General features: G+C 48.0%; 1 protein-coding gene and 1 long non-coding RNA gene across 9 annotated transcripts in view; one reads left to right on the top strand and one right to left on the bottom strand.

The window, feature by feature from the left end:
- Positions 1–24,549, bottom strand: part of Rbm20 (RNA binding motif protein 20) — a 241,241-nt gene that overhangs the window by 59,600 nt on the left and 157,092 nt on the right. For 7 of the 8 annotated variants that reach the window (XM_063265327.1, XM_063265322.1, XM_039080732.2 and 4 more), the window contains 4 exon segments: positions 11,188–12,280; positions 9,812–9,873; positions 8,148–8,239; positions 7,486–7,583 (listed from right to left, as the gene is read on the bottom strand). In XM_063265327.1, the coding sequence (XP_063121397.1) occupies positions 7,486–7,583; positions 8,148–8,239; positions 9,812–9,873; positions 11,188–12,159 (1,224 nt within the window). In that variant the 5' untranslated portion in view covers positions 12,160–12,280. 8 annotated transcript variants of the gene reach the window in all.
- LOC134484117 (uncharacterized) lies at positions 356–10,760 on the top strand. The gene is made up of 3 exons (XR_010061498.1): positions 356–658; positions 9,211–9,521; positions 10,462–10,760. It is a non-coding gene; the product is annotated as an uncharacterized LOC134484117 (long non-coding RNA).

Genomic DNA, 24,549 nt, shown 5'->3' with positions numbered 1-24,549 from the left:
ATAAGCGGGACCACTGCATTATGGGTAGCAGGAACTACACAAAGTCAAACTGGGTATAAGCGGGACCACTGCATTATGGGTAGCAGGAACTACACAAAGACAAACTGGGTATAAGCGGGACCACTGCATTATGGGTAGCAGGAACTACACAAAGTCAAACTGGGTATAAGCGGGACCACTGCATTATGGGTAGCAGGAACTACACAAAGTCAAACTGGGTATAAGCGGGACCACTGCATTATGGGTAGCAGGAACTACACAAAGACAAACTGGGTATAAGCAGGACCACTGCATTATGGGTAGCAGGAACTACACAAAGACAAACTGGGTATAAGCAGGACCACTGCATTATGGGTAGCAGGAACTACACAAAGTCAAACTGGGTATAAGCGGGACCACTGCATTATGGGTAGCAGGAACTACACAAAGTCAAACTGGGTATAAGCGGGACCACTGCATTATGGGTAGCAGGAACTACACAAAGTCAAACTGGGTATAAGCAGGACCACTGCATTATGGGTAGCAGGAACTACACAAAGTCAAACTGGGTATAAGGAGATGTACTGTATTATGGGTAGCAGAAACTACGCAAAGTCAAACCGAAGATAAGGGGACCACTGCATTATGGGTAGCAGGAACTGTGCAAAGTCAACCAAAGGTAGGGAAACCTGGGTCCTCCAGCCCGGTGTACTGGTGAGTGAATCGCTTGCCCTACACTCCCTGTGATCAGCTGTTCAGCCACTCTTGTTCACAACCCTGTCCGCCTTTCAGCTGGTGAAGATGTCATCCTCATGGTGTTGCAGATACATCTGTGCTCTAAGGAGTGACTGCTGTCATGGTGTTGGAAAAGACTCAGATGATACTTTGACATGCACTGAAGACACATGTATCTGGGGTATCTCTAGAGGGTATTTTTATGTCTAGTGCATGCTTGGCTGAAACCAGGCACCAGGAGCAAGATACTGGGAGAAAGAATTTATATCTACACCCCTGCAGCTCACTGTGAACCACTCACTGAACTTTTCTAGGCTTAAGTTTGCTTGTCTATAAATCCAGGAGAATAAAATTGATTCCACAGACTTATTGAGAAGATGAAATACCACGTCACACGTGAAGTGCTTTGGTATATAATGCCTGACCTAAATAAATGTCTGTCTCCTCACTTCCCCTAAGGATGCTCTTAGACTGAGAAAAAATATCCCGGAATGATATTAGAGAATATGCATCTTCTTAGGAAATTGAAATGAACAGTGTCTTCAAGCTACTCTTAAAGGACGATTCGGGGAAGAAAATGGCTACCAGACAGACAGACAGACAGACAGTCTGACCACGAGACACAGAAAAGCAGGAAGAAATAGATGGCAAGAGAAAAAGATATAGTCAAGTCCTGGCAAGGGCCATATAAGAGTCCCTTGTGTTCTCTTTTGTTAGTTTGAAGTATATCAAAAAGTATCAAAATTTTTAAGAGGTGTTCTAGAATAGAAACAGATGGATCATCGGGAAATGCTGGTCTCTCACTAGCCTGAGTGTCTGCCTGTGAGGTGCTGATGGGTTCAGTTCACACCCACCTCTAGGCTCTGCTGCCCAGCTCCCAGGAGACACACATGTGACAGGTGCACTTGAGACTTCCCAGCCCAAGGTCAGATCCCTAAAAGAGCTAAGGTGTCAGGGCTGTAACCAAAGCCCTAATTACCAAGCTCAAAGGACAATCATCCTGGCTAGGGGAAACTAACCTCAGATGCCCTCATGTGGGATCAGTGGCTCAGGCTGTGTATTCTAACACGCTGGGGCTACTCGTTTGCCTGATGCTGCTTCTGATGGTTCTTAGACCGGATCCCAGACTTCTCAGCTTACCCACAGATCTTTTATAGCTGGGTGGAAACGTGAAAGGAGCAAACAGACTTGTCTCTGAAGGTTCTGAGACCTTCCGCTGCCCTTTGGTGCAGGTAGAAACAGGCTCTGTGTGTGAGCTCAAAGAGGTTCTGTTCTAATACCTCAGAATTATCCTGAGGACGTGGCTCGAGGCAGCAGGCCTGTAGGTAGGAGGAGTCTCTGGAAGCGTTTCCTGAAGCTACAGATTGTAGATTCCACCTTCAATAAACATTTTTTGGGCTCCAAATGGATGTCTTTGGGTGTCCTCACTTTATATGGTAGACATGTAAATAAATGTCTGGAAATCTGCCGGTTGTGTGTGTGTGTGCTAAGGGCACATAGAAAGAGAGAAAGGACAAACTTTGTTCTTCACAATGGTGATTCTGAACAGAACATGCAGACAGAACCAAGTGTGACCTTCAGAGCTATGTATCTTGAATTAACCTAGAGGGTGGACACAGATGCTGTTTTGATCCATTTTCTCAACAGTCTATCCAGCATACTAGGTTTAACTTAAGAGTAAACCACTTCTACCTGGGCCAAGCATTTGTGTGTGGCTACCATTTTATTTTGTGGCTACGTTATTTCCATTCTGGGCTACTTTATCTCTGTAAACTTCAGAATCATCATACAATGTTAAAACTGGAGGCCTGGCTGAGTGGGGTAGCATATGCCTTTAATCCCAGCACTCAGGCAGCAGAGGCAGGTGGATCTCTCCAAGTTCAAGGCCAGCCTGGTCTATGCAGTGAGTTTCCAGGCCAGCAAAAGCTATGTAGTGAGACCCTATCTCAGAACGAAAATAAGACAAGGCTGGAGAATTGCTCAGTGGTTAAGAGCACTGGCCATTCTTGCAGAGAACCTGGTTCAGTTCCCAGCATCAACATGGCAGCTCACAACGGTCTGCTGTTGCAGGGGAGCCAACTTTTCCTGGCCTGGTGGTCACTGGGCATGTGGGGAAAAATGCCCGTACACACCTGAAAAAGTAAAACAAGTTAAATGTAGGGTTTTTTATAAATTAAAATAAAATGGTAGAATAAAATGTGTATCATGATCTGACTTTTAAAGTACCTTTTGTTGCTGAACACTCTGTAGACAGAAGTTGTAGCAAATTTAGCTTGCCTTCAGTTTTCTCTACAAAGTAGGATGTGTGCATGTGTGTGTGTGTGTGTGTGTGTGTTAGAATTCTTTCTAAATCATGGTGTATTACTTTTGTAACAAGAAGAAGATAATGAAGATTTATTAAAAGAAAATTTTAAAATTCAGAAACTAAAGGCTTCTCAGCTCTCCTGTCAGCCCTCATGCACAGAGATGACGGGAGACAGTCACGCTCTGAGCCGTGGATTCGGAAGGCCTGGCAGGACAGGGAAATGCTCTAGAAATGCCAGCAACCTGAGGGACAATCTATGCCTCAAGCCTGTATCCTTCCACAAACATGCTGCTTTCCCCAGCCTCAGTTTCCTGATTTATGGGTGCTGGTATCGGTAAGAAAGCAAAATTAAAATGTCATCTATGACTCTGAACCCCGCAGGGTGGCCTTACAGCTACACTCAGACAAAATATGTCTTCAGCGGGTGTGAGAAGCCTATTTACGGCCTGAGGAGTCTGGACAGCCCTTGCAGAAACCTGATTACTCTGTTTATGACGACTCAGACAGCCAAGGAGAAGCCATGGGTCTGTGAAATAGCTCGACCTAAGTGAAAAGCAACACCCATCCCTGGGGACCCTGAATTGAGTGACAGGGGCTGGGGACACACACAAATCACATGCCACTAACAAACATGGCATGCAACTGTCTCTCTGAGGTCCCATCTCTGTCAAAATGAACCTGGGGAAGAGAGACTCCGACTCAGGCGGAGGCAAGGCCAGTTTAGATGTAGCCCAGCTGCTGCCAGATCGCAGTGGCTGGCACTTAGATTTTGTGGCACTTCAGGTATGTTTTGCACTCTCCCTCCTCCAGGCCCTGTGTCACTTTGTCCTCCTGCTTTGAAAGGGAGCTTTCGGAGTAGCAGTGGGTTTTTGTTGGTGGTGGTTCACAAACAATAGTACCCCCACTGGGACACAGTCTTGGTTACCACTGGTCTTGCTCCTGGAAAGATTACATAAATGGACTAAGAAAGAAAAGACCCTGGTTGTAAGCCTAAGACGTGACTGCAGAGAGACATGCGTCATAGCCCTGTCTATGCAGGTCTCTGTAAGCAAGGGCAGAAGTCCATGGTTGCTCTGAGGGGCTGCCCTGAGCCTTCACAGAAGAGCTCTGCTGAATGGTAGCATAGTGTAGGAACTGGTGGGAGTCCATGATGCCCCAAATATCCTTGGGGAGGTTCACGTGACCAGCATGACATCATAAAGCTTATAATGATAAAAACCAGTCAAATGAAACTCCTTCCCTCCTGTGGGATCTACAAGAAGCACTCCAATGTCTGTATCCATCTTGGGAGCTGCGCTGCAGCACAGAGGAATCTGAGTGTCCCACAGTACCGGAATCTTTACCTTGTTCCATGGCTGCCCACACCTAAGGTTGTCTCAGCTCCTCCTCTTCCTCCTCCTCCTCCTCCTCCTCCTCCTCCTCTTCCTCCTCCTCCTCTTCCTCCTCCTCCTCTTCCTCCTCCTCCTCTTCCTGAGGAACTTAGGGGTAGAGTGTAGGGAGAAGGAAGAGAAATATACTAAGGAAAACAGTCACTGTAAGGAGGAGTCCTCTGAGAACCTGGGAGCAGGGCTCTGTGACTCCATGGTGAGGTGCGGGGCTCCCAGATCCAGGTTGCTTGAGTCTTAAACCACCTCCATTTTCCAGCAGTGTTACTTCAGGAAAGGTGCCAAGTCTCTCTCGGCCCCAGTTTCGCAACTGTACGATAAGGGTACCTATATATGGGGCTGGGCTGTCTGGAAGACTCAATGAGCTAATATGCTGCAAAACAGATTAAATGAGCTAATATGTTGCTAAGAACAGATTAAACACAACAGAAATGTTCGCTGTAGTTTGTGGTATCTGGGATCTCCTACCAGCTGTCTTTGTAGAAAGCACAGTGTTTTATACGCTTCCCACCTCTAGGCATTTAGACGTGGGACTCGGAGATTTTGGGGGTTTTTTTGGATTAACTGAAAATGTCAGAACCATCATCCTTGCACATCACCACATGGCTTGCGTGTGCCTGGCTTGTACAGTGCCTCCATGGGAACCTCAGATCATCCAAAGAGAAGCAGATAGGACAAACAGGCAGACCAGTGTAAGAATGTTGGCACAGAAACCTGGGTAGAGTCGCAGCCAGCACAAAGTGACTTCCCCAGCATTCTAGGTAGAAGAACGTATTACCTGGTAACAACCATTGTTAGTTCTGTGGGTCCTAATTAGTTGGGACCGTGTGCAAAGCATTGTCACATACACCATCCATGCAGGAGATGGACACTCGGTGGTCTATCCCACCCCGTGGGATAGCCTCACCCTCTGCTTTGGCCACTGGGCTAGAAGGCCATGTATGATATGCCAAGATGTACGGCATAACACAAACAAGTAACAGATCGTCTGAAAACTTAGGATCCCCTACTTTTCAAACTCATCATTTGGAAAGCTACTATCCATGTGTCCATAAAGGAATGGAGTTTTAGGGAAGTAAAATGACCCGTCTATGGCCGCACAGCAGTCAGCTCTAGCCCTACGACCTGAATTTAGATCTCTGACTCCAAGGCCACAGGCTCAGTGGTCAGGGCTGGAGGGCAGGAATGATGTGTGGGACAAACTCAGAACTGTCCTGCCCATGGCTCTTACAAACTTTTCTAATTGCCCCTGTAAGGGGCTCAAATGATACCAGCTCTCATCTTATACCCAAAGCTCAAGGAGATGTCAATGTTCACGCTCTGACCCCAGATTACCTGTCGCCCCAGCCAGTCTCCCCTAGCCAGCCCGGTAAGAGAGAATGGTAGAAACCACGGAACTAACTTGGACTAAAATATGAACTCCCAGATAAGCACTCTTTCCTAAAGGGTTTGTACCCAACACCATGGATAAACAGACAGGGGGAAACAGGAACCTGGGTCAGAGAGGCCTACTGTGTGGCCATGACTGTCACTCCCAAGTCTAGAAGCTACACTGTGCGGCTTGCTTTTCTGATGTTTGTAGAGATGCACAACACACGGAGGGGGCAGAGCATGGAGGCCTGCCCGGCAGAGCTTGCGAGAGAAGAGAGGAGGAGGCCACAGCTGCTCTCAGCACTGAATAGAAAAGCAGAGGCAGCAGCTGAGCCGCTCCCTCACCAGGCACCTCTGGTCGAGTAACAGAAAAACATCAGAAGAGGGAAAGAGGATGTCACGACTACAGAAGAAGGATGGCGCGAACCCTTAGGCCTTTCAAGTATCAAAGCGCCTGCCACAGAGAAAGTGAAGGAAGAACAGAAAACAAGACCCAGTGCAGCGTCCAGGGAGATGCCTCAGCTAGCAACACCATGGTGACAACCCAAGGTTGGTCCTTGGAACCCACGTGAAAAGCTGGTGTGGCAGCCTACATCTCTCCCAGCTCTCCGCAATCAAGAAGAGAGGTAGAGACAGGAGAATGGCTCTGAAGCTCACAGGCTAGCTAGCCTGGAGTACATGACAGCAGAAACAAGAGAGGTAGAAGGTGAGCACTGACTCCTGAAAGCTGTCGTCTGGACACACACATAAAACCGCCCCTGGCTCCCCATCCCCCCAACCCCACACCTCACCCCTCTACACACAGTTAACTGACCCAGTCAGGAGCCTGGCAGTACCAGTCACTTTCACTCTTTGTCTCTAGAATCACACTCTGAGTCAAAGGGACCCATGGTAATAAAATACTAAAAATTATTTTAAGGGCTCAAGAGATGGCTCAGTGGCTGAGAGCACTTCAGGCTCTTCAGAGGACCTGAATTTGGTTCCCAGCACTGACTATCGGGCAACTCACATGCTGGCCTCTGGGGGTGTTTCTCACCTACCTGTGCCTTACACTGACACAGACACAGACATGTATGTAGATAATCTGGGAAGGGACATGCTAAGACAGGGTTTCACTGTGTAGCTTTGACTGACTTGGAGCTCCCTGTGTAGCTCAGGGCAGCCTTGCACTCACAGGGTCAGACCTGCTTTAGTGTCCCAAATGCTAGGATTAAAGATGTGTAGCAGCACACAAAGCAATACATTTTTTTAGCTAAGAACCTTTAAAACATATTAGCATATGGCTTTCCCCCTCAATCACTGTGAAGTGCTAGTCAGTAAGTATCTTTGATTTTAGGAACTTAGGTCAGAAAGCGCAACATTGTAGCTCATGACTATCATCCCAGCAATCGGGAGGTTCAGGCAGGATTGACATGGGTTTGAGACCAGTTTAGATTACACAGTTAAGTACCAGGCCAAGCGGGGCCACGCAGTGAGACCTGCTAGAACAAACAGGCAACACTAAAGGAACACAGAACATTGTTTTCTGTGTTTCAATAATAGTAGTTTGGATAAAGCACCTCCTGGCCTCTGTCTAGGGATACTATCTGAATGACCCAAAGACCAAGCTTCACCCAAACCTTCTCTGCATCCCCCTCTCTGTGGAGGTGTAGAGGATGTGAACACTTTGGGAACAATGAAGAAAATGGAGGAAAAAGCTTTCATACTCACATTTGTCCCAGAGGAAGCCGAAGGAAACATGGGGTTTGATTGAGCAAAGGCCCTTGTTGGAATGGCTGCATATGATGTTCCAAGAGTTGAGGTATAATCTGAATGATGAATGATACCAGGTTAAAAAAAAAAAAAAAGAATAACCTAGTCACAAACCTGACCTTCAAAATTCATTAATGGGGAGGTGGCTTGGTCGGTGGATGCTTGCCTTGCTGGCCTTAGGACATGAGTTCCGTCCTGAGAACTCACAGGAAATAGCAGGTGTGGTAGCACTTGCTTGTAATTTCAGTGTTGGGGAGGCAGAGACAGGAGTATCTCTGAGGCTCTCTGGTCAGTCGCCCAAGCCCAGTCCATAGCTGGAGACCAACAAGAGGCAGTCTCACCAAATACGCACACATATGCTTACATGGGTGTTCACGGCTCCGATGTGTGAGAAGAGAACACTGGGTATTTTCACTTGCTATACTTATTAGTGTTTGGCCCACTGTAACTGACACAGGGAGGATCTAAAATACCCAAGAGAACATTGTCAGCGCTGGGATCCACCCATCTGCACATGCTCAGGAGGCTCCTATCGGGGAAGAACTAGAGCTCAGAGGTAGAACATGACCCGAGGACTGCATTCTACGCCCAGCTGCCGTCTGAAGGCCTCTTCCACTCACCCTCATTTCCAGTGGGGTTATAAACAGCTGTGCTGTTTGCAGAGGCAGACAGCGTCCCTTCTCCTGTAGCACATATACTCCGGAGGCCAGCACTACAGGAAAGGGAGAAGGGAGGGATTTATTTTCTTCAAGAAATCCAATGAAAAGACTATGACCTCCAAAGTCTGCCCCTATACGTCCTTCAACCCAAAAGTTGAAGAGCGTATCTTCAATTAAAAGCCCATGTGTTTCTGCTCAGAGCACCCTCTGTCACCGTGGCAGAAAGCAGAAATGACTCACACGCCCAACAACAGATGAGCGGCCATGCTGTATGCATGCTTAGATATGTAAGAAACCGAATATACGGTTTATGTAGTATGATGTAGGTGAGTCTCCTAACTATAAGTTTAAAAAAACAGTCACGAAAGGCCATATAGTATAGGATTCCATCTACATCAGACGTCTATTTGGAAGGCAAACCCATCATCAGAAAGGACTGCTCCCCTGGGGCTAATGGTAGGGAGGGCGGGGCACATTAGTGAGACTGGCACAATGCTGAATGTGCTAAACGCTGCTTAACTGTGAGCTCTGAGATGGTTTATGTAATGAGCTTTACCACAAGAAAAGAGAGGCCTTCATAAGAATTCTTTTAATTGTGGTAAGGTCCTATGACATGAAATGCGCTGTTAGCCGTGTTTAAGGGCACAGCTCTGTGGTTGATGGACAGAAATCATGCCCAGCCAGCCACACAACCCTTCACCTTACCAAACTGAAATTGTGCCCATGAAACACTACTCTCCGCTCCCCACCAGCCCCAGCCTGTTTAGCCTCCAAAACACCTCACCAGAGTGGAATTTTACAGCTCAAAATTATGTGCCAGAGTTTCCTTCCTCTTAGAGGCTACGTAACATTGCATTGTGTGGATAGCCCACATTTAGTCTTCCTGCCCTCTGTTAATTGGCCGCCCAGATGCTTTCACTTTTAAGCTGTTGCGAACAATGATCTAGGCCACGTAGTTGTCTGTTTTACAGCCTTGGGCCTGACGGGCTGTTCCCACTGATCTCTAACGCATATCTTTCCCCAGAATCTATTCTCAGCATGAAACCAGCATCTTGTTCTGAGGTCCTGGGGCATCACTCCTTCCTTTAAGCCCCCACCAGCTCCAGTCACACCCACAGCAGCAGCAGCAGCAGCAGCAGCGACAACAAAAGTCTTCACTTCCAGACCTGGGACTCGGAACCTCCCTGGTCCTCTCTCTGTGCAGATCAGAGTTGGTACTACCCTGTACCCCAGGTCTACAACAGCTGGAGGGCCTTCAAACCTCTAAAACCAGTTCTGTCTGGTAGGAGTGTGCTTGTCTCATATAGCCACCTCTCCTGAGGTGACCTCAGTAAGGTATGGCCTAGATGTTCCATTTGCAATACAATGTGCCCAAGAGCTATGTACACATATGCACCACCCCCAAATGTGGCCTTCTGATTGCACCAGGATGTGAACTCACGGTACTCACATTAAGTGGAGCTTCTGGGAGGCAGGGGCTTTCTTCCCCTGCTTGGCTCTCTGCAGTTTTCCTGTACCTAGCTCTGTGAACACCTGCTGAGTGTGTATATGTGTATACACACACACATACACACACACACACACACACACACACACACACACAGAACCATCTGGACAGCACTTACCTTTCTGAGAAGAGCAGGCATTTCTGGGCATGCAACTTCCCCTTCACATGTAGCTCCCAGTCCTAGAAGACCAGAGAAAGGGCCAGAGTTGAACTGAGTCCATGGGGAGGCAGAGGATGAAGGTAATTACCACCAGCCAATCAGGGAGCTCAGAGCACCTAGGGGCTGGACCACCAGAACGCCTCATCTCCATCTCTCCTTCCCTATGCCTCCTCATTCCGGGTCTGCTACCCAAACACCAGTCTCTCTTGTCAACCCCTTACTTGCGTGCCCTGTATCCATCTTGGATAGCTACCCAGACTTGACGTCAGATTCCCTTGCCTCCTGTCCGTAGACCCCTGACCCATCTCTGACCTCACGCTCTTCCTTCTCTCTGGTCTACGGTGCAGTGACTTATAGAGCCTCAGAAGAAGACTGTGAGGTAGAGGCCTACAGCATCACCTAGCATCACTGCCCTCACGTGTGGAAAGGCGTGTCTCACTCAAGTTGGGAGACATGACCTGGGCAGCGTGAAAGACACCCATGCTGCTGTGACTCTAGGGAGAAACTGTTTTGTGCTCTGGGACAGGCTGGAAGAGGGCTGGCATGACAGCAGGCTCAGGGGAGGTCGCACCTATGACTAAACCTCCTCTCTGTCACTCTCTGCCTAGGTGGTCTGGGACAACTGTCATCTGTGAGAAGAGAGAAATGACAGTATCTACCTTCTTGTAGGCACATACCTACAACCCCAGCGCCCAGCGAGGCCGAGACTAGCCTCAGCTATGAGTCCAAGATCAGCCAGAGCTAAATGATACCCATTTTCAAAACACAATAAAGCAACAAGAAAAAGCCAACCTCAGCATCTACCTCATACAGTCGCGAGTAGCACACTGAAAGAGTTTAATGTCTGCTAGCTGTCTTATTATGGCTTTGAAATACTTCACTGTATTATCAATAAACCTTGGAGCAAACATCCTTCCAGGCAGGTTCTTATCGACAAAGCACCTCGCCAACAGGAGTCTCTGCCTCCACTTGGTTTATTTTGAGTCCTCTTTGATGGTTTGTCGAGGTCTGGTCTAAGAATTGATCTTTTCCCTTGACCCAGAATTCCACTTATCCCTCTTTCAAATTCAGTGCAACATATTTATCGAAGGAACTGAAGCTTCTAGAAAGTCCAAAGGAGAAAAGGATCCTCAAAAAGAAAGAGGAAATACTGCTTTTTCACTATACAGGGGAAGTATCATGTGCCTTAGAGAAGAGAAGGACTGGGTGTGATTCTAAAACTCCTTTGGGTCTAAACCTATGGCACTGATGAGTTTAGCGCCCTAGTCCTCAAACAAACTTCTAGATACCACTAGAGTCTGTACTTGGGTCCCAGCCCTTCTTGGGTAACTCACCTTCAGGTCAAACACCTTCTTGTCACAGATGCTGCAGATATGTGGAAGGTGGAGTGGAGCCAAGCCTCGGAAGTCATTCAGTTGATGACCCTGCAGGGGCCTCACGGACAGCATGGCCTGCCCCTCCTTTGTCCGCCGGCAGGAGCAGTTGAATCCCTGCTTGCTGTTGTTAAGTCGAGATCCAAAGGCAGGAGGGGCCCTGTCTGAGGTAGGCTCCTCAGGATCATATAGTTCATAAGGCTGACTGGCAGGTGGAGCCCACAAACCGGGCCCGGCTGTAATATCGGCCTTGTTCTGGCCAGAGAACCCAGAGGGCCTCTCCCACTGGCTGTTGGTACCTTGCAACAACCCACCGACGTCTCCTTTCATGCTCCCAGCCTGATCAGCTGGGAACCCACCTGCTGCATGTGACCCTTGGGCACTGGGTCCATAGAAGTCTTTAGAAAAGGTGGCTTGGCCATCCTGCCCTGTGTGGCTATAGTGTCCTTCATAGGTCACACCGCCTGATGCTGCGGCTGACGCCGAGGCTGGCAAGAAGCCCGGCTGGCCCTCCGTTTCAGAACCATAGGCCTGGCCAGGGTTGGCTTTGCCATAGTCATAGAACCCTGTAGTAGCAGGTGTTGGCCCCGCCTTCCCAATGCTTAGGATGACTGCTGGCTGGGCAGGGGTCTGAGGCACCACCCCACTGAAGGTATGCACTACCATAGCATTGGGGGGCTGGCTGGGGAGGCTCACAGAAGGCCCCGGGCCTCCTGCCTGGCTTGGGGGCGAAAAGGCGATTGCAGTTGAGGGAAAGTGAGCACTGGGAACGGTGGCAGCATGCTGGGAGACCCCAGTAGGGCCATGTGTGGTGCCAAGCACAGACGGATGGCGAAGCTGGTTGAAGAGAGGCTGGGACATGGCCACTTTGGAGAGGACTTGGTTGAGGACAGTGGCGGCTGCAGTGTTGTTGGTGACTGCGGTCTGTGCCATCTTCAGCCGATGGAGGGTGAGCTGGGCCTGTATCTGGGCCAGCTGGACGCTGGCTGGCGAAGTGAGCAGAGGGTTCTGGCTACTGACGGAGAAGGGGTTCTTGTCCAGGAGCTTGGCAGCACTGCAGGGAGACAAGTGGTCCACATACATTGCTGGCTTTCAGTGAATGGCAAGGGGTTGCACTTGCACATCAGTGGCCCCTTTCCCCATGGAAATAAGACCCTGCTTCCTAGGTCCTACATACAAATGCTCACACGTTAGAAAATGTCCAATAGAAAAAGACTCGCAGTGGAGGAATAAGAACACCAACCCACCCACAAAACCTTCGACCCAAAATGTGTCCTGCTTACAAAAAGTGCAGGGACAAAGACAGAGCAGAGACTGAGGGAATGGCCAACCAATGACAGGGCCAACGGGAAATCCATTCCATGGGCAAGCACCAATCCCTGACACTAATGATAGTCTGTTATGCTTGCAGACAGGAGCCTAGCATAACTGTCCTCTGAGAGGTTCCACCCCAGTAGCTGAGCAAAACAGATGCAGGGCCCCACATCTAAACATCAGATGAAACTCAGGGAGTCTTGTAAAAGAGTTGGGGAAAGGACTGATAGCCTGGGAAGGGATAGGAACTCCACAAGAAGACCAACAGAGTCAACTAACCTGGACCCTTGGAGTCGGGAAATTGAAGCACCAATCAAAGAGCTAGACATAGCACCCCACCCCCAAGTATGTAGCAGTTGTGCAGCTTGGTTTTCATGTGGGCCCCCCAACAACTGAAGCAGGGGCTGTCCCTGAATCTGTTGCCTGCCTGTGGATCCTGCTCCCCTAAACTGGCTGTCTTGTCTGGCTTCAGTGGGAGGCGGTGTACCTAGTCTTACGGTAACTTGAGGTGCCAGGGTGAGTTAGTATCCAGAGGGGACCTCTCCCTTCTCAGGGGGGAACTGGGAGGAGATGAAGGGGCTGTGATCGGAATGTAAAGTGAATAAGTAAAAATACGGGGCTGGGGATTTAGCTCAGTGGTAGAGCACTTACCTAGGAAGCGCAAGGCCCTGGGTTCGGTCCCCAGCTCCGAAAAAAAGAACCAAAAAAAAAAAAAATGGGAAAAAATAAAAGAGCAAAGGCCGTATGACAGGAGTTCAGTTGCCCTGGTAATTAGAAGCAACCATTACAAAAGAATACTTGACTAGCAAAACCTCCAAAATTAAAAACACAGATTCTATGATGGGGAGATACAGTAAAAACAAAACCCAAAAACCAAAATGTCTGCCAGGTGTGGTGGCTCAAAGTGAGAGCCTGCCTTAGAAGGACAAACCAAAGAAAAGGACATAGAGTGAATTACAGCTTATGCTGTAGCTTTGATACCATAATTATGTCTTTGATAAAGGTGGTTTGGAGAACACGGTCTTTACTGTCATAGTCTGACTCGATAATCCAACTGTGCAAACATATACGTAGGCAAAACTTGATAGCTAAAGTGTTCCTATGGCATTATTTAACAGCTGAGAATTATAAAATCCAGTTAGAGGCAGACAGAACCTGAGCTGTGTAAATTACGATGTGTCCATGTAACAAAACATAAGTAACTGATTTCTTATTATTGTTTAAATGTATACATTTTTTCTTGCAACATTTAAGGCTTCAGAAGTTGTGCACAGGGACAGCAAGATGCCTCAGTGGGAAGAGGGATCCCGTACTTTTAAACATTAATTGATCATTTAATTCCCAAATGAAAGACACAAAAGCTTAGTATTTATGATAAGCCTTAACGCACTAGAGCTGGGTAGGCACCAACCCTGCATGTTTTTTCTAATTCCCTGTCAATAATCACTCCGTAATACAACTTTCCATCTCCTACCTGGGCCTAGGAACCCCAATTGGCCAACTCTCATGGCCATGTTCTCACAATTAACCTATCCCAAGGAGTCTTCTCTCTGCTGTCCTTGTGGTCTCTGCTTCAGACCCCAGCCCAGGGGACGTGAAGCACAGCTTACCTCTCTTCTGCCCAGCTATAGGCTGTTGGCATCTTTCTTAACCAATAGTTCTAAATTAAGGAGCAAGGTTTGCACTCATAGGCTCAGACCTTGCGGTACAGAATTTAGCATTACAATACATAGCAATGGACTAAACCTCAACAGAATTGCCATTAATCCTGACTACCTGAGTTTGATCCCTAGGGAAAGAATGAACTCTCATAGGCTGTCCTCTGGCTTCCACAGTGTTATGACACATGTGTGTCCCTGAAATAATAATAACAATAACGATAGTAAAATATTTGTAGAGATTGTGTTCTGCACCATACGTAAGATAAAATCCAGCCCGTGTGCTAACTCCCCACCCCATCAGTTTGGTGGCATGAGAAATTCCAAATGCTCCTTGGCTTGCAAAGTATGCCAGAATGAACTGTGTATATATTTATGACACATTTACATCCTGGTCTTCATTTCAAATCCCAAAACAGTACGACAGCTATTACATATATACAGCATATACAACAACCAAAAAACTTACAAGTGAAAAAAATCTAAATTTGAAGTCGTGTGTGTCAGTCAATTCTCACAGAAACGGGAGGAGTTGCCCTGCCACATCTCTCTCTCTCTTGTGACCTCGTCAGTCAGTTGGCTATATTGTGTTTCTGGGCAAACCAAGAACGGACTGTCTATAAATGGGACAGACTTTCCTGGTGAGTTTGCTGTAAGTGGTTTCCACGGTCGAGGCTTTTGGCTAAGCCATATTTTCTGGGTCTTGAGTTCCCCTTGTGGGAAGTGGGTGTAACGGAGAAATGTGTTCGGGATGCTGGTGGAATGGAATTCTGGGGCACCTGAACAGGGCTGTGAAATCCGAAGTCTGGATTGATGGAGCAGCCGGGCTGCACAATCAATCTGCTTATAAAGCAGACGCTGGGAGGGAATGCACAGCTGGGGCACATCTGTCTTGGCTGCCACAGGAACCGTGCAGTAAAGGCTTGGAGATGAGGAAGCAGAGTGGGGGAGGGGAGGGCGGCAGCAGGCAGAGAGACAGAAGGAGGTGGAGAGGCTGGGGTGGGTCAGGGGCTCTTGAGGAGAAACAAACAAGGGTGTGGCAAACCACACCTCCCTCTCTGGGGCTCCTTTGAGGAAAGGGAGCTCCTGCTTTGGTTTATCTTGGAGGAGGTAACCCATAGGACCATCTACTCGGGTAAGGCTCCTAGGAACAGTGTGAGCTTGTGAGATCCTCAAGAGTCACAAAGGTCAAGGGTCACACAGGTCAAAAGCCACACAAGTCAAGGGTCATATAGGTCAAAGGCCGTATAGGTCACACACAGGACAGGTCACAGGTCAAGGGCCACGCAGGATAGGTCATTTTCTTCTCAACTTTCTAGAGCAAGAACCTAGAGCTCTAAACACTCACTGTCATTAAGAAAAGTGGGGTGATCCTATAGGACTTGAACCCCAACCTGGCAATTAAAGTAGGAGCCTCACAGCCCTCGCTACATACATCCTCCTGGGCTGTTTGCTTGTTTCGTTTGAAGTGAGATCCCAGAACATGACACACACCCACACTTAAGTACAAGAACAAAACACACTGCCAAGTCAGATTTAAAAAAAAAAAAAAGGCTTTGTTCTTTACCTCTTGTGTGCAGAATCAAAAACCTTCTGCAAGCTCTTGAAGAGATACCCAGTTAGCAGGCATGCTGCACTCTGAGGCATCCCGCATTTTAAGAGATGGGGAAAGAGGAGGGAAGGCCTTTGCACCTGCGGAGTTGTGCTGGGGGCACCCAAGCTTCGTGAGCCCTTGTGTGGTATAGCATCATCTTGGTGGCAGTAACAGAGTTGGGAGTGGCTAACAATCATTTACTCTGTCTAGAACAAGAAGGGCCAGTTCTGACAGATGAGTGTTAGGTACCGTAGTTTTAGAAGGCAAACCTGCCCAACAGGGCAGCTCTCCCCCCAGGTTGTTCACCACACAGACTGTCCTTACTGACAAGGTGTTAAGGAGGTGTCAATGTGGTTTCTATGACCAAAGGAACACAGAGTTGGTTTTGTTTTTCCCAGAGAAGTCAGCTGTGTTTTTTTAAACTTCAGTTCTGGACTGGAGCAAGTTCTTGCTAGAGCTTTTGCTCCTGAGTGTTGAAAGGTTATTTGAAGAAGAGCCATCGCCCCAACAAGGAAAACCAGCCATGCAGCGTCTCAACAAGTCAGATGTGGGTAGACTATAGGACCTCACTGTTCAGACCAGGCACAACCAGACCAAGACCCAGATTCTCTTCCCTGTTTCTGCTTTATGTTACACATTCTTTTTTTTTTTTTTTTTTTTTTTTTTTGGTTCTTTTTTTTTCCGGAGCTGGGGACTGAACCCAGGGCCTTGCGCTTCCTAGGTAAGCGCTCTACCACTGAGCTAAATCCCCAGCCCCTTATGTTACACATTCTTATTTTCCCAGCTCTACTTAAACTTGCACAGAAGTGATTTCACACAAATCATCCACACAGAATATAGTCCCTTGAAACCAAAATCTTAGGTGAGAAAAAGAGCATTCTGTCAAAGAAAATAAAAGCTGTAACACACTTAGCCTGCAAGAGTTAATAACCTAGCCGGGCTTGGTGGTGGTACAAGCCTGGAATCCCAGCACGTGAAAGGTAGAGACAGAAGGATCAGATGACTCAAGGCTACTGTTGAGTTTGAAGATAGACTGGGTGTAATAAAACTTCCACCTGAAGGGGTTTGCAACAATATCAACCAATCAGACCCCACCAGAGTTCCCGGGAACTAAACCACCAACCAAAGAGTACACATGGAGGGACCCATGGCTCCAGCCACATGTGTAGCAGAGGATGGCATTGTCCAGCATCAATGGGAGGAAAAGCCCTTGGTCCTGTGAAGGCTCGTTTCCCCAGTATAGGGGAGTGCCAGGGCGTTGAGGTAGGAGTGGGTGGGTGGGAGTGGGAGCATCCTCATAGAAGCAGGGGAAGGGGGGAGGAGGATGGGAGAGGGGGAAATGTAATTAGCAGCCACCTGTGTGTTGTGGGACAAGTTAACTTTTCTGTGTTGTAATAAGGGAATGACTTTGAAATGTAAATATATAAACACTTGAAATGTAAATACATAAAATATCCAAGAAAAATAAAATTAAAATAAAAAGACTTCTATCTCAAAAGACAAAAGGAAAAGGAAGGAAAGGAAGGAGAAAGGGGAGGGAGGGAAGGAGAGACAATGGGAGGAAGGAAGGGGAAAGAAGGAAGAGAGGTAGGGAGGGAGGAAGGAGAGTGGGAAGGAGGGAGGGAGGAGGAAAGAGGACACTTAGACATACAGTATTCTCGAAGTGTCTATTTCAAGGTTTTACTGCTGTTTGAGGAGAGTCCCCAGAACACGAGACACAGCCACCCTCAAATCCAAATGCAAACACATTTCAGAGCTGGATGACAGTGACTCTGTTCAACTTTCTCATATATGTGAAGATCAGGCCCCCCAAAAGAAAGCAGTGTGTCTTAGAGAATCTAGAATTTCCCAGCAGCTTGGTGGCTGTGGAGACCGCCAGGAACTAAACAATGAAGACAGTAATGGCTGTGGCTTATCAGAGCCCGGCGTCTGGGAGACAGGTGCAGTTCCTGTGAATACAGAGCCTGAGTGCTTCAGCCCAGAGCGCGTAAGCATACGGCTACTCATGGAGTTTGCTGATGAACAGGTGGGTACGGTCACCTCCCAACCACGGCGCGGGAGTTTCACTACACCTCTAAGTCTAGGTTCAGAAGCTGAAGGGACAGAGGCTGGAGAGATGGCTCAGCACTTAGGAGCACTGGCTGTTCTTCCAGAGGACCAAGGTTCAGCTCCCAGGACCCACATGGCAGTCACCAACTGTCTGTAACTTCAGTTCCAGGGGTTTCAAGGCCGCCTTCCGGCCTCCGTGAGCACAGCACACATGGTGCACAGACACGTGTGCAGGCAAAACACCCACACACTGCACAGCAGTACCTGTCAGTGTCCCCATCCGTGGTAAAGAGGACTTTACGGTGGTGACTAAGCTAAGGCAAGATCCCCTGCTGTTGCTGAGCTGGGCTCTGTGTAATCACAGAATGATAAGGATGAAAGCCAGTGAGCCAGAGAGAGCGAGTGGGGGGGCACTGATGAGAGAAAGAGAAGACGATGTGCTGATGTCTTTGGAAGTGGAGGAAGAGCCTGTCAGCCTAGACAGTGTAGGCAGCCTCTAGAAATTCACTCAGAAAGGGAGGGGATGTTCCTGAAGAGCCAAGGTGGAGACGGGGGCATCCCTGCTGACAGCCTGACTACAGGACTACCGAGAGGGATCTTAGAATCTGACTTGTCTATGTTGCCATACGCTATCAGATTTGTGGTGGTGACTTGTTACAGCAGCAACAGCAAATGAATAAATACAGTTTCCCCAAGATGGACAGGTACTGCGGGTGATTCCGTTAGCTGAGGTGGGCCTGGTGGGCTGGAAGTGATCCTGCTAGGAGTCTGGGTAGGTACCCAGAGTGGATAATCCAAGGGCCTGGGAAGCTAAGGTTACATAAGTCACAAGACAAGGTCCGCAGCCTTCTCCCCACTCATTAGAGCAGTGGCAAACAGAGAAAACTTAGAATTAACTTTTAGGGTCCACTCAATCCCTTACTACAACACAGAAAAGTTTAACTTGTCCCACAACACACAGGTGGCTGCTAATTAAACCTCATGAAAATTTGGATCAGCCACCTCAGCATCCCAGGCCTGGGAGGATTACCTATCCACCTCAGTTTCCCAGGCCTGGAAGGATTACCTATCCACTCAGCTTCCCAGGCCTTCGAGGATTACCTTTCCACTCAGCTTCCCAGGCCTGTGAGGATTACCTATCCATTTCACCTTAAAAGATTATGCTCACCCACACTGATTTACCATTCACTGAGTACTTTCCACATGCAGCACTTGCAAGCCAACCACTAAGAACTAGGAAAATAGAAAGATGTTTTTCCTTCCTTCCTTCCTGTCCATTCGTCCATCTGTCAGTCTGTCTATTCATCCATCCATCTGTCTGTCTGTCTTTGAAACAGGGACTCTATGCATAGTTCTGGCTGTCCTAGAGCTCATAGTGTAGACCAGGCTGGCCTTGAACTCACAGGGAGATTCTCCTGCTTCTGCCTCCCAAGTGATGGGATTAAAGGTATGTGTCACTATGTCAGCTTGCTGGGTTTTTGCCCCGATTCTCCAGAATCGGGCTGCAAGGATGCCCCGTCTAGAAAGTGTGTGGCTCAGGATTTGATCCACACCTTCTCACCCATACCAGGTACAGCTGTGCTGTTTGCAGCCATCCCCAGCAGATGTGAATCTGGGCAGTAGAGAGAGCAGCACAGTGGTACACATGATCCTGACCCAGAGTGACAATGTCTATTAGACGCCCTCCCTGAACCTGATCCCCTCACAGAAACAGCAGCTGACAGCATAGGCCCTGATTTACCAAGCTTGGGAGGGCTGCAGTGCCCCCAGGCTGAGGTTCTGTCTCTGAGCCATTAATGGCTACAAAGAATTTGCAGTATATAACTAGATTTAAAACTCTAGCAGTCTGTTTAGAGGAAAAAAAAGTAATTAAAGCAGTATTTCCCTGAAGAGTTTTCAAACCAAAGCATTACAGAAAGACAAACTAGTGACCTTTATTTTGTTGGAAGGTAGAGCTGTGGAAGAAACCATGCCTCTGGAGGTTCCATTCTACCATGTGGGAAGGACATACAACCTGTTCTTCCTATCAGGAGAGTGTGACTGTTGCCCCAACTAATTGTCCCAAGAGTCAGTGCTACAGTAGGAGCCTTTGGCCAGAAGAAATGGGTTGCATCTAGCCACAGTGACACATGGCTAATTCTATAATTAGTTCTAGCACCAAGAAGGTAGGAGGTCAGTAGAAGTTTGGGGCTTGGTCTATAGCTTTTCTAGGTTAACCAGGGCTACAGATGGAGACCCTGTCTCAAAACACAAGTGTGCGAGGAGGCAGGGACTGGGATGCTGGACCTCTCCATCCTGCTCCAAAAGGAAGATGCCAACGACACACACAGGACCCTATGACACACACAGGACCCTACGACACATACACAGTCTCTCAGTCAAAGGACCAGATGTCCCTTCAGGACTTTGATCCTTTAGCCCATGTCCATTGGCATCTGCTGTGAGCTATGTAAAGCTTCCAGATGTGGAGACATTAAAGTAGAGAAAGAGAAATCAAGGGGTGGGGTGGGGAAAGAGAAGACTTCCTGAGATCACAGAGAGGAGTGGGATGTGCTCTGACTGAGGAGGCTCAAGACAGGACAGATTCACACTGCACTTTGCAAGAAATTTAACCAATGAAAAAGAAGGGCTTTCCCCTCAAGTCTGAACAAGGGGAAGGTCCTAGGTTTGACCCAGTGACAGGTGTGGAGAAACATCGGCTGTGTGTGTGTGTGTGTGTGTGTGTGTGTGTGTGTGTGTGTGTGTGTGACTGGTAGAGGGAGGGTCACCTGTGGCCAGGGTGCCATCTACCTGTTAAGAGATTAGGGGAATGTTGCTTAACATTTCAATCCTTGGGGTTGATTTTTTTTTTTTAATCTGTGACAGAAGTCACAGTGTCCAGGCAATGTCTCAGGCTGGGGTGGTCACAGCATCACTTTGCCCTGGTCACAGCAATTGCACGGACACTCGATATCTTGTTGATGATGTCAGGACAGAGATCCACTGTCGTGCCCCGCTGCTAAGCTAGCTGTTAAGCCATCACATAAGGAGAGGCTGATTAAGAATAAAGCTATCCCAGAGGGCAGTGACTTCGAATGGGGCAAAGGCATCAATGGAAGATTCCAGGGAGCCCCTGAGACCACTGTGCCTGGATGTAGGCCAGAGTCTCCCAGGACTCCTTAGTCTGTTCAATGACATGAGAACGTTGGTCTGGAGAAATGGTTCAGCAATTAGGAGCTCTTCTGCTTCTGCAAAGGACTGTAGTTCAGCTCCCAGCACTCAAGGCAGACAGCTCAAAACTGCCTGCAACTAGCCACAGGTCTCTATGGTAAACATACCACACCCTCTTTTGGTCTCTCTGTGTAAACACACATGGACACAGACATACACACACACACACACACACACACACACACACGCACATGCACATGCACATGGACACACACACAGGTACACACACAGGCACACACATGCACACACACAGGCACACACACACAGGCGCACACACACAGGCGCACGTGCGCACACACACACACACACACACACACACACACACACACACCCTACATGCACATAAATAAAAATGAAACCATAAAACCAGAAACCATTCATGTTACAAATTGGATACGGTGACATCCTGCTATTCCAGAATTTGGATAACTAAGACAAATGAGTCAGAATCCACCTTGGGCTACACAGCAAGACCCTACCCCAACAATGACAATGCTAAAAGACCACCGCCTGCTAAACTGATCTGCATTTAACTCCCTCTGCTCCTCTCCAAGGCCCACACTGACTAGGACTCCCTGAATTCCACCCGTATCTTGTGTGGAGCGGACTTAAGGGCAGAACTAATGGTCAGAGCTAGGGGAACCCTAGGCTATAACCTTGGTATGAGCATGTTCTAGAAGGTAATGAAAATAGAATACTCCCTCAACCTTAGATAAGAGCATGGCATGACCGCAGAGCCAGGGTGAAAATGAGGTTTGGGTAGAGAGGCCCCACAGGGCGAAGTATAGTCTGAAGTAATCTTTTCCAGGGTCAGGCGTCCAGCTCTGGCCACACAGATGTTCCTAGGAGCAGCAGAAGCAGTTATGGGGTCTGTACAGTTTCCGATGACTATGACATCTTCAACACAGGACATCATGTTTGTAGCACTGGCTGGCTTTGTGCCAGACATTCGCTGTCCCTTCCTAGGTTCATATGAGCCCCTAAGGGAACTCCTGTTGGTTTGGTCCCTGATGGTGGCTCTGTTGGTGGATGATTGGGTCATGAGGGTGCTTACCTCATCGACTGATTAATCAATCCATTGGCTCAGCTCGCAGCCAAGAGGTGGGATTGCTGGGAGATGGCTGAAGGAAGGGGTCATTGGGCACATGTCTTTGAAGGGTGTCCTGCCCTAGTCCATTGTAATATGACTTTGTTTCCAGCCACCATGAAGGAACAGCTCTGTTCCAGCATGCGCTCGCCACCATGAACCTTTAACTCACTACAGGTCCCCAAAAACAATGTCATGAGCTAGCATGGCTGGAAACACTAGAGCTACACGCTGAGATAAATTTCTCTCCCCTTAAACTGGGCTTGTTTAGCTCCCCTTTTATAATTACTTATTTTTACTTTTATGTACATTGGTTCTTTACCTATATGTATGGCTGTGTGAGGGTGTCAGGTCACCTGGAACTGGTGTTACAGACAGTTGTGAGCTGCCATGTGGGTGCTGGGAATTGAACTCAGATCCTCTGGAAGAGCAGCCAGAGCTCTTAACTGCTGAGCCATCTCTCCAGCCCTGTAAATGTTTTCTAAGGCTAGAGAGTTGGCTCAACAGAAGAAGGCCCTTGCCACCAAGCTGACCAACCTGGGGCCTATGTGATTGATAGGCATAAACACATTGTTGCAAAATGCCCTCTGACCTCCACAGGTGTCCCCTGATATATGTATCCCTCCCAACAAAAATTAGTTGACTAATTAATTAAATTGCTTTCCCTCAAATATTTTTGCTACAGTGATTAAGGAGGTGTGCATAATGTATTCTTCTAAGAGGAAAGAACTCCATTGAAAAGGGATTATTTCTTGGTCTTCTGCTCATTGAGGTGGTAATGGCACCTTGTGTGACCATGGACTGTCCCGGATGAGTTGGGGCAGGGATCAGGCCATCATGAGTCTCTCATGATCTATGTGACAATGAGAAAAGAAACGGCTCGCTTCACCTCAGCATATCTGTTTATGCACTTAGTTAGAGACAGGCTCTCGCCATCAGCCCCAGTAGGCTTGGTACTGGCTATGGAGACCAGACTACCTCCAAATTTGCAGGGATGTTCTTGCCTTGGCCCCTCAAACAGTGTACCCACTTTGTAAAAAAAAAAAACAAACAAACAAACAAAAAACTGTTACACTCTTCCCATTTAAGGACCACGGAGGTAAAGCACTCTCTGGGTGTTCTGGAAATTGCCAGGTCCCATGTAGCTATAGTGTTCTGCAGAACGTTCTTGGGTGAATTTTCTGTGTTGAAGAGAACCATTTTTGTCTTAGGAAATAGTCCTCGTCATTCAAAGGGAGACAGTTGTATCTCGGCCTCAGGCTCGTTCTGAGAGTGCAAGGGTGTGTGCCGTATTTAGCCCAGTTCCTACCACACAGCAAGTAACCACTGCTGAATTATTCCTGCCGTTGTGTTATCACTGCTAATATTACCCTTATCAGTCGCCCTCAGTACAGGCAGCACGGGAGCTCTGCCAACCAACGATCGAGCTAAGAATGTAGAGACGTGAATGTGGAGAGGAGAGGAGAGGCAGGCAAGGGGTGGACGGCCTCTATAAGGAAAGAGCAGAGGTGGGGTGAAGTGCACAGATAGCAGCAACAGCCGTTGGGTGACCCAAACCAGGCAACGCCACATTTGCAGGACTGCTGAGTAACAAAGGCTGAAGGTCTGTGCTGTGACCATGTCCAACTCAGCCATGGGCTCCTCCCTGGTGATGTCCCGATACCCAGCCGGCAAGCCGAGAGTGTGTCGGTGCCCAACCAACAAAGCCAACTTTGTTCGCGATGAACATGATGGCTTCCCAGAGAACGGATTCAGGAGTTTAAAACCACTGAGTTCATCTCAGCTCACTTTCTGAGCTGTAACGAATGTGCCCTTCCTTGTTGGTGCTAAGATATACAATATGGTTCAGGTGAGAGGAGGGAAGCCAGGTAGGAGGTTACTATTCACTACCGATATGCCTTCACAGAAGACCCAAGTCCAGCTCAGGGGTCAGGCCTCTGCTGCTGTCTCCTGGAAGCTAAATATCTACTAGATCTTCACTGTTCAACTCCATGGTTGCATTTGACTGCATGCATGTATGCAAATTTTAGAAGGGTACAGAGAAGCTTGAGATACCCCCCAGGTGAAAAGGCCATAAACTTTGAAACACCCCCTATTTTTCTACAACACTGCAATTCACAATTTACCAATTATATGTTTCGAGGAGAACCAGACAGGAGGAGGCCAAAGGGTTCCAAGTATAAGAAATGCTATTGGGTGGAAAGGCTACATGCACCCTATTGGATCAGTACCGTTGTCAGCAGTGACTGAAATACCACAGGCAGTCTGCCGTAATAAATGAAATAACTGGGGCTGGGGATTTAGCTCAGTGGTAGAGCGCTTACCTAGGAAGTGCAAGGCCCTGGGTTCGGTCCCCAGCTCCGAAAAAAAAGAACCAAAAATAAATAAATAAATAAATGAAATAACTGCTC

Source organism: Rattus norvegicus, chromosome 1, assembly GCF_036323735.1.
Source record: "Rattus norvegicus strain BN/NHsdMcwi chromosome 1, GRCr8, whole genome shotgun sequence".
NCBI lineage: Eukaryota > Metazoa > Chordata > Mammalia > Rodentia > Muridae > Rattus > Rattus norvegicus.
Note: the sequence above shows the minus strand (reverse complement) of the source record. Positions and strands in the feature narration are given on the sequence as shown.